Source organism: Strigops habroptila, unplaced genomic scaffold, assembly GCF_004027225.2.
Source record: "Strigops habroptila isolate Jane unplaced genomic scaffold, bStrHab1.2.pri NW_022045631.1_ctg1, whole genome shotgun sequence".
In the NCBI taxonomy this organism is placed as follows: domain Eukaryota; kingdom Metazoa; phylum Chordata; class Aves; order Psittaciformes; family Psittacidae; genus Strigops; species Strigops habroptila.
This window is the reverse complement of record NW_022651108.1, coordinates 78,459-88,434: the sequence shown is the minus strand read 5'-3', so window position 1 is coordinate 88,434 and position 9,976 is coordinate 78,459. Positions and strand designations below refer to the sequence as shown.

At 61.2% G+C, this 9,976-nt stretch overlaps 1 protein-coding gene across 1 annotated transcript; it reads right to left on the bottom strand.

Annotated features, from left to right (window-relative positions):
* Positions 1-1,883: 1,883 nt before the first annotated feature.
* Positions 1,884-9,866, bottom strand: SHKBP1 (SH3KBP1 binding protein 1). The gene is made up of 17 exons (XM_030475131.1): positions 9,798-9,866; positions 8,834-8,887; positions 8,678-8,723; positions 8,452-8,584; positions 8,264-8,344; positions 7,565-7,726; positions 7,392-7,476; positions 6,223-6,416; positions 6,036-6,151; positions 5,864-5,951; positions 5,672-5,788; positions 5,426-5,596; positions 3,889-4,035; positions 3,698-3,794; positions 3,431-3,609; positions 3,279-3,363; positions 1,884-2,285 (listed from the first exon to the last, which is right to left on the bottom strand). The coding sequence occupies exons 1-17, from the start codon at positions 9,848-9,850 to the stop codon at positions 2,000-2,002; spliced, it is 2,094 nt and encodes a 697-aa protein (XP_030330991.1). The 5' UTR covers positions 9,851-9,866; the 3' UTR covers positions 1,884-1,999.
* Positions 9,867-9,976: the final 110 nt, after the last annotated feature.

Sequence of the window (9,976 nt, the reverse complement as noted above, 5' to 3'; positions counted from 1 at the left end):
GGGACACAGTGGGGATGTGGGGGGATGTGGGGGGACATGGGGGGGACAGGAGGGGGACATGGAGGGGACATGAGTGGGGATATGGGGGACATGGGGACACAGAAGGGACGGGGGGACACGAGTGGGGCTATGGGGGGACATGGGGGGGACAGGAGGGGGATATGGGGGGGACATGAGTGGGGATATGGGGGGACATGGGGGGGACAGGAGGGGGACATGGAGGGGACATGAGTGGGGATATGGGGGAGACATGAAGGGGGACACGAGTGGGGATATGGGGGGACATGGGGGGGACACGAGTGGGGCTATGGGGGGACATGGGGGGGACACGAGTGGGGATATGGGAAGGTGATGGGGGGGACATGGGGGGGACACAGGAGGGTCATGGGGGACTCGAGATATAGGGGGGACATATGGGGGGACATATGGAGGGAACATAAGGGGGGGACACAAGTGGGGACATGGGGGGAGATAAGGAACATGGGGGGACACAGGACATGGGGGTGACATGAGGGGCTCCAAGGGACACGGGGGGGGGTCAGGGGACACCGGGGGGGGGGACACACACACCTCAAAGGGACCTCCCGCTGTGTGGGGGGAGTCACATCCACATCCCCCCCCCCATGCCCCCCCCATGTCCCCCCTCCCGGGGCCCCTCCGTGTGTGTGTGCCCCCCCCCCGCTGACGTCACGCGGCCGTTGGGTGCTCTCATGAGGGGGGGGGGGCCCGTTTTGGGGCCGCAGCCACGAGGCCGCGGGAATGGGCGCCCCCCCCCCCCCGTGACGTCACCGGGAAAGCTCGTGCCTGGCCTCGCGCTGAACCAGCCCTGCCCCCTCTTTGGGTGCGACACCCCCCCCCCCCAATCGTCTTGGAGAGGGGGGGGGGCCAGGATGAGTCCCCCCCCAATATAGGGGTGCAATGGGAAGAACACGGACCCCTGGCTCTATGGGCTGCCCCAGCACCCCAGGAGTGATCCCCCCACCCCATAGGGGACCCCATGACCCATAGGACACCCCATAAAACCATAGGGAACCCCATAACCCATAAGGCACCCCATAAAACCAAAGGGAACCCCATAACCCATAGGACACACCATAACCCATAGGGCACCCCATAAAACCATAGGGAACCCCATAACCCATAAGGCACCCCATAAAACCATAGGGAACCCCATAACCCATAAGGCACCCCATAAAACCAAAGGGAACCCCATAACCCATAGGACACACCATAACCCATAGGGCACCCCATAAAACCATAGGGAACCCCATAACCCATAGGGCACCCCATAAAACCACAGAGAACCCCATAACCCATAGGACACCCCATAAAACCATAGGGAACCTCATAACCCATAGGGCACCCCATAAAACCATAGGGAACCTCGTAACCCATAGGGCACCCCATAAAACCATAGGGAACCTCGTAACCCATAGGGCACCCCATAAAACCATAGGGAACCCCGTAACCCATAGCACACCCCATAAAACCATAGGGCACCCCGTAACCCATAGGGCACCCCATAACACCATAGGGCACCCCGTAACCCATAGGGCACCCCATAAAACCATAGGGAACCCCATAACCCATAGGGCACCCCATAAAACCATAGGGAACCCCATAACACCATAGGGAACCCCATAACACCATAGGGGACCCATAACCCATAGGGCACCCCATAACCCCCATATGGGGCTCCCTTCACCCCCCCAGACACCCCCATTCCTTCCAGCCCCCCAACTCCCAGCAACGCCCCCCTTGACTTTGGGGGGGGGGGTTACCCTATATTAGGGGGGTTGAGCTCTGGGGGGCACCATAAGATGCTGCTGGTGGGGGGGCAGGGGGGGTGTGTGTGGCCCCCCCAGAAACCACAGTGCACAAAGCAGAGGGGAAAAGGGGTGTATTGGGGGGGGGGGGGGGACACCCCAAACCCTTCCCTGAGTGCGAGGGGGGGCCCCCAATGAAGGCACAGTGTGAACGGGGGGGGTCCTGCCCCCCCTCAAAACGCCGTCTCATTCAGCCGCGCTTTGGGGGGCACCAGGGGGGGAGCGGGGGGGGGGCGCCCGGGGGGGGGCAGAGCCCGGGGAGGCGCGGGGGGGGTGGCGGAGGTGGGGGGTCTGCGGGGCGGGGGGGGGGGACGGGGGGTTTTGCCTTTGCCCCCACCTTGGGGGGCATCTTCTGCCCCCCCCCAAGTGTGGGGCTGGGGTGGGGGGGAGGCGGCAGCGGCGCTGGGGGGGGTCGAGGGGGGGGACGGAGCCGGCGTCACCCCCGGGTTGGGTCGGTGGCTGCGGAGAGAAGGGGTGAATGGGGGGGGGGACCCCAAAGGTTGGGGGTCAAAAGGGGGGTGAGAGGGGTTGAAGGGGGGGTAGGGGGGTGAAAGAGGGGTAAAAGGGGGGTAAAAGGGAGGGAAAGGGGGGGAAGGGGGGTAAAGGGGGATAAAAGGGGAGTAAAGGGGGGTAAAAGGGGGGTGAAAGGGGGGTAAAGGGGGGTAAAGGGGTTAAAGAGGGGTAAAAAGGGGGTAAAAGGGAGGTAAAGGGGGGGAAGGGGGGTGAAAGGGGGCAAAGGAGCAATAAAAAGGGGGTGAAAGGCAATAAGAGGGGTAAAGGGGGGTAAAAGGGGACTAAAGGAGGGTGGGGGGGTTAAAGGGGGTAAAGGGGGGTGAAAGGGGGGTAAAAGGGGAGTAAAAGAGGGATAAAAGGGGGGTAAAAGGGAGATAAGGGGGGGAAAGGGGGGTGAAGGGGGACAATTGGGTGATAAAAAGGGGGTGAAAGGCAATAAGAGGGGTAAAGGGGGGTAAAAGGGGAGTAAAAGGGGGGTAAAAGGAGGGAAAAAGGGGGGTAAAAGGGAGGTAATAGGGAGGGAAGGAGGGGAAGGGGGGGAAAGGGGAGAAAGGGGGGAAAACGGGGGGAAAGGGGGGTAAAAGGGGAGTAAAAGAGGGATAAAAGGGGGGTAAAAGGGAAGTAAGGGGGAGAAAGGGGGGGAAAAGGGGGTGAAAGGGGGTAATTGGGTGATAAAAAGGGGGTGAAAGGCAATAAGAGGGGCAAAGGGGGGTAAAAGGGGACTAAAGAAGGGGGGGTTAAAGGGGGTAAACGAGGGTAAAAGGGGAGTAAAAGGGATAAAAGGGAGATAAAGGGGGTGAAAGGGGGCAAAAGGGCGATAAAAAGAGGATGAAAGGCAGTAAGAGGGGTAAAGGGGGGTAAAAGGGGGGTAAACGGGGTGAAGGGGGTAAGGGGGGTATAAGGGAGGTAATAGGGGGGTGAAGGGGGTCTCTGCCCTACCTGGGGGGCCGGGGGGGGCCGGGCAGCGCCAGGTCGCACTGATCCAGCTGCCGCAGCAGCTCCTCTTCACTCAAGCCCCCAGCGTCTGCGGGTCCATCATTAGGACACGGTGGGGTTTGGGGACCCCCATTCCCCCCCCCCCAACAACGTACCGGGGGGCTTTGCCGCCATGTCCATGGCCGTGGTGAGGTCCCAGAGCTGGAGGCTGCCGTTGGCGTGGCCGGTGGCCAGGAGCCGGCGCGGGCGCGAGCCGATGCGGCTCGAGCCCTCGCACTCGTGCACCGTGAAGGCGGTGATGGAGGCGGCGTCCACGGCGCGCACCTCGCCGATCCTGGGGGGGGCGGGGGGGAACACACCCCGTCACCCCCCCCATCACCCCCAGAGCCCCCTTTGCCATAGGGCCATGCCCCTGCTCTCACTTCTTGCCGGTGGAGGAGAGGCGGATGAAGACCTGGCACGCATCCGGCACCACGCGCTGGATGAAGACCTGCTGCTCGTCGCGCTCTCCAAAGGGGCCTATGGTACAGGATGGCACAATGTGGGCGCTCAGCACCCCTGGGAACCACCCCCCCTCCCCCCACACACACACTGAACCAAGGTGGGCTCTGACCGATGTCGGTGCCGGCGCTGGCGCCGTCGGCGTCGTCCAGCGCGAGGACCTTGAAGGAAGCCAACGGCGTGGAGCCGGGCTGCGTGGAGATCATCCCGCGGAAGCGCGTCACCGTCCAGCTCCGCACGTGGTTGTTGTCGGCACACACTGGGGCGGGAAGCGGTGGAGGGGGGGGTTAGGGGTGGGGGGGGTGGCTGGATGGATGGAGGATGGATGGAGGATGGATGGGTGGATGGGTAATAGATGGATGAGAGTTGGATAATGGATGGATGATGGTGGAAGGATGGATGGATAGATGGGAGTTGGATAAAGGATGAATGATGGATGAGAGTTGGATAACGGATGGATGATGGATGGATGAGAGTTGGATAATGGATGGATGATGGATGGAGGATGGTTGGATGATGGATGGATGATGGTGGAAGGATGGATGGATGGATGAGAGTTGGATAAAGGATGAATGATGGATGGATGAGAGTTGGATAAAGGATGAATGATGGATGGATGATAGTTGGATAATGGATGGATGATGGTGGGATGATGGATGGATGGATGATAATTGGATAATGGATAGATAATGGATGGAGGATGGTTGGATGATGGATGGATAATGGATAGATGGATGATGGATGGATGATGGATGGATGGATGGATGATGGTTGGATGACGGATGGATGGACAGATGGAAGGATGATAGTTGGATAAAGGATGGATGGATGATAGTTGGATAAAGGATGGATGGCTGATGGATGGATGATGGATGGATGGATAAAGGATGATGAATGATAGTTGGATAAAGGATGGATGGATAACGGATGGATGGATAATGAATGGATGGATGGATGATGGATGGATGATAGTTGGGTAATGGATGGATGATAGATGGATGGATGATAGTTGGACAATGGATGGATAGATGGATGATAGTTGGGTAAAGGATGGATGATGGTTGGATGGATGATAGTTGGGTAAAGGATGGATAGATGATAGTTGGATAATGGATGGATGATGGTTGGATAATGGATTGATGATGGTTAGATGATGGATGATAGTTGGATAAAGGATAGATGACGGATGGATAGGTGGATGATAGTTGGATAACGGATAGATGATGGATGGATGATAGCTGGATAATGGATGGATGGATGGATGGATGACAGTTGGATAATGGATGGATGATGGTTGGATGATGGTTGGATGATGGATGGATAAAGGATGGATGGATGATGGATGAATGGATAGATGATGGATGGATGGTAGTTGGATGGATTGGTGGATGAATGGACGGATGATGGATGATAGTTGGATGATGGATAGATATATGTGTGGATGGTGGATGGATGATGGACGGATGATGGATGGATGGATGGGTAGAGGGATGGACCATAGGACAGACGATGGATGGATGATGGACGGATGGATGATGGGTAGATGGACGGTTGGATGCGTGGATGATGGATGGATCACGGGACAGACAATGGATGGATGATGGGTGGATGGGTGGGTGGATGAAGTGATCCCCGCTCCCGGTGCTCACCAGACACGAGGTGCTTCTCAGACAGCATGATCCTGGTGACGGGGCTGCGGTGCACGGTGAAGGTCTGGAAGAGCTGGGGCCCGGAGCCCAGCGTCTCGGGGTGCTGCACGATGACCCGCACCACGCCGGAGCTGGTGCCGTAGGCGATCTCGATCCAGTTCCCGCTCTCACCTACCCACCAACCGGTCCTCAGGCTCCCCCCAGTTCACCCCAGTCCCAACCCGGGGCAGGGGGGGAGGCTCTTACTGGTCTTGGGGGTGAGGTAGACGCTGAGGGCGGTGACGGCGTCTTCACCGGGGTCGCGGTAGAGCTCGGTCACCAGCAGATCGTTGTCCTTCATGCGCAGGGGGAACTTCTGCACATCTAAGGGGGGGACACAGCACCGGTGACACCGGTGTCGGCACCGGGGCCGGTCACAACCGCAGCGCCGGCGCTCACCAACGTAGTAGATGGAGCCGTTGTTGCAGCCGAGAAGGAGGAAGGTGCCGGCGGCGTCGTAGCTGTTGATGGGGACGACGTCCTGGATCTATGGGGGACACACACACACGCACACATGGGGCGCTGGGGACCCTCCCGGTGCCCGCGCGGCGCCGGTGCTGCCGGCGCTCACCTGCCAGTGCTTGGTGACGGCGTTCCAGACGCCGATGGTGCCGGTGTGGCTGGTGGCGATGAGCTGGTTCCCCACGAAGAACAGCGCTTCGGCCGGTACCCCGAGGTGGAAGACGCCTGCGCCGGGACGGGGCATCAAGGGGCTGCGGCGGTGCCGAAACCTCGCCGGCGCCGGTGCCGGTTCTCACCGATCTCGCTGCCGTTGCCGTCAGCCCGCAGGGCCCACAGGATGATCTCGCCCCCCGCCGCCGCCGCCACCATCGTGTCGCGGTCGCCCAGGGCCCCCCCGGCCAGGACCTTGGCGTTGAGCGCCACGCGCTCGATCACCCAGTCCAGCCGCGGGCTGGAGAAGACCTGCTGCCAGCCCGACGTCTCCACCAGCCTGCGGAGGAGCACCCGGAGCAGGGTTAACGGGGGGGGGCTCACGGGGGGGATTAATGGGGGGCTTGGGTTTAATGGGGGGGCTGGGTTTAATGGGGGGTTGTTGGGTTTAATGGGGGGGGATGGGTTTAATGGGGGGGACGGGTTTAATGGGGGGTTGTTGGGTTTCATGGGGGGTTGTTGGGTTTAACGGGGGGGGAAAGGTTTAATGGGGGGTTGTTGGGTTTAATGGGAGGGGGACGGGTTTAATGGGGGGTTGGGTTTAATGGCGGGTTGTTGGGTTTAATGGGGGGGTTGGGATTAATGGGGGGTCGGGTTTAATGGGGGGTTGTTGGGTTTAATGGGGGGGTGGGGTTTAATGGGGGTTGCTGGGTTTAATGGGGGGTTGGGTTTAATACGGGGGTCGGGTTTAATGGGAGGGGGACGGGTTTAATGGGGGGCTTGGTTTAATAGGGGGTTGTTGGGTTTAATGGGGGATTGTTGGGTTTAATGGGGGGGGTTGGGTTATGGGGGGGGTTGGGTTTAATGGGGGGGGATGGGTTTAATGGGAGGGTTGGGTTTAATGGGGAGGGGGACGAGTTTAATGGGGGGCTTGGGTTTAATGGGGGGTTGTTGGGTTTAATGGGGGGGTCGGGTTTAATGGGAGGAGGTTGGGTTTAATGAGGGGTTGTTGGGTTTAATGGGGGGGGTTGGGTTTAATGGGGGGGTTGGGTTTAATGGGGGGTTGTTGGGATTAATGGGAGGGGGACAGGTTTAATAGGGGGGTTGGGTTTAACGGGAGGGGGGTGGGTTTAACGGGGGGGTCGGGTTTAATGGGAGGGGGACGGGTTTAACGAGGGGGTCGGATTTAACAGGAGGGAGTTGGGTTTAACATGGGGGGGGTCACGTTTAATGGGAAGGGTCAGGTTTAACGAGGGGGGGGGGGCCGGGTTTAACAGTGCCATAAGAACCCCCCCCCCCCCCATACCCCCATTACCGGTAGCACACCAGGAACTGCGCGTACGCCACCGCGATCCAGTTGTGGTGCCCGCACACGAGCCGCACGGCGCCTGCATCGCTCCCTATGGATATAGGGGAAGGGAAGGAAAACCCACCTGGTGGGGGGGGGCTCAACCGGAGGGGACCGTATCCCCGGTGTTGGGGTCTTACCGGTGCCGGGGGGGGGCCGCTCGTCCGGCGGGTGCCCCAGCACGCCGGCGCTGCCCAGCCCGGGGGGCATGGTGTTGCTGCGGCGCACCGGCGCGGCCGGTAACCGCAGGGCGAGCTGTGGCCCCGCCACGCTGTGCCGGCTCCGGCGCTTGGCTGGTAGCGCTGGGGGGGGTGGATATAGGGGGGTTAGGGGGGGGTTGAGACATGTGGGGTTAAGGGGGGGGGGTTTAAGGAGGGGGTTCAGGTTTAATGGGGGGGTCGGGGTTAGTGGAGGGGGGTGGGTTTAATGGGGGCTTCAGGTTTAATGGGGGGGTCGGGTTTAATGGGGGGGCTTCAGGCTTAATGGAGGGATCAGGTTTAATGGGGGGCTTCAGGTTTAATGGGGGGGTCGGGTTTAATGGAGGGGGTCAGGTTTAATGGGGGGCTTCAGGTTTAATGGGGGCTTCAGGTTTAATGGGGGGGTCGGGTTTAATGGGGGGGCTTCAGGCTTAATGGAGGGATCAGGTTTAATGGGGGGCTTCAGGTTTAATGGGGGGGTCGGGTTTAATGGAGGGGGTCAGGTTTAATGGGGGGCTTCAGGTTTAATGGGGGCTTCAGGTTTAATGGGGGGGTCGGGTTTAACGGAGGGGGTCAGGTTTAATGGGGGGCTTCAGATTTAACGGGGGGCTTCAGGTTTAACGGGGGGGGGTCCATTTTTACCTGGGGGGGGCAGGTACCCGGTGAACAAGACACAACCACACGACGACCGCTCCAGCTCCTCCCGCAGCTGCAAGCGGCGAACTGGGGGGGGGGGGGACGGGACACAAAGAGTTAAACCCCCCCCTACACATGGACCATTCCACCCCGTCCCCATTGCCAGGGCCGGGAAGGACCCCACCAAGTGGCACCTAAAGGGGTGATGCCGTAGAACTGCGCCTCATGCAGGAGCAGGGGGGCGCTGACACCGCGCGGGTCCAGCTCTTTGGTGCGCAGGAAGTTGAGGATGGGGGCGAAGACCGTGGGGTCCCGATCGATGAAGATCTATATTGGGGGGGGGGGGGGAAGATGTTGGGGACCCCCCCTTTGGTGCTCATAAACAGGGGGAGGTCGGGGTGGGGGGGGTGTGTGTCTCACCGCTCCTGTTTCATCCTTTAAAGTGGAGATGCGGCCGCTCAGGAGGCTGTTGGGGGGTAAAATAGGGGGGTTAATGGGGGGGACACACCATGTGGACCCCCCCCCAAAACACTGCGACTCCCCCCGTTGTGTGTGTGTCCCCCCCGCTTCCATCACCTGGAGAAGAAGGAATCTGGGATCCAGGTCAGGGTCTGGCGGGAGGTGCTGAATCTGTGGGGGGGGGTTAGCGATGGGGGGGGCTAAAAGGTTTGGGGAGGGGCAGAAAGACCCCGGGGGGGGGGGGGGAAGACCCTATGGGAGGGTCTAAAATCCCCCGGGGGGGGGGGGGGGGGGTGTAAAGATTCTCATAGGGGAATAAAAACACAGGGGGCGGCCCAAAACCCGGGGGGGGGGGGGGGCGATAAAGAACCGAGGGGGGGTGAAATTAGGCTGGGGGGGGGGTCTCCAACGGGGGGGGCCGGGGTGTCCCGGAGGTGTTCGGGGGTTCCCGGAGGGGCTCGAAGGGTTTCGGAAGGGCTCGGGGGGTCCCGGAGGGGTTTCGCGTGGGTTTGGGGGGTCTGGAAGGGGTTCGGTGGGTCCCGGAGGGGCTCGGGGGGTCCCGGAGGGGTTCGGAAGGGCCCGGAGGGGTTCGGGGGATCCCGGAGAGGCTCAGAGGGGTTCGGAAGGGCCCGGAGGGGCTCGGGGGATCTCGGAGGGGTTTCGAAGGGGTTCGGAAGGGCTCGGGAGGTCCCGGAGTGGTTCGGGGGGTCCCGGAGGGTCTCGAGGGGTCCCGGTGGGGTTCGGGGGGTCTCGGAGGGGTTCGGAAGAGCTCGGAGGGGTTCGGGGGGTCTCGGAGGGGCTCCGAAGGATTCGGAGGGGCTCGGGGGGTCTCGGAAGGGTTTCGAAGGGGTTCGGAAGGGCTCGGGAGGTCCCGGAGTAGTTCGGGGGGTCCCGGAGGGTCTCGAGGGGTCCCGGTGGGGTTCGGGGGGTCTCGGAGGGGTTCGGAAGAGCTCGGAGGGGTTCGGGGGGTCTCGGAGGGGCTCCGAAGGATTCGGAGGGGCTCGGGGGGTCTCGGAAGGGTTTCGAAGGGGTTCGGAAGGGCTCGGGAGGTCCCGGAGGGGTTCGGGGGGTCCCGACACGCCTTTTGCCTCCGACGTTGAGATGCACGACCTCGGCCCCCGGCACCGCCGCCATAGCGGCCCGGCACTTCCGCTTCGGCCCCCGAGCTTCTCATTGGTCCATCCGCGCCACCGCCCCGCCCTCCGCTGCTCGCTATTGGTCTGTTTGAAGAAGCTCCCACCACCCCGCTCAGAGCCTGCA

Coding starts and splice junctions, on each gene's coding strand:
- SHKBP1 (XM_030475131.1), bottom strand. CDS start 9,850: ATGGCGGCGGTGCCGGGGGCCGAGGTCGTGCATCTCAACGTCGGAGGC. Junction 8,724..8,833: donor CCAGATTCCTTCTTCTCCAG/GTGATGGAAGCG, acceptor ACCCCCCAACAG/CCTCCTGAGCGGCCGCATCT. Junction 4,036..5,425: donor TGAGAAGCACCTCGTGTCTG/GTGAGCACCGGG, acceptor TTCCCGCCCCAG/TGTGTGCCGACAACAACCAC.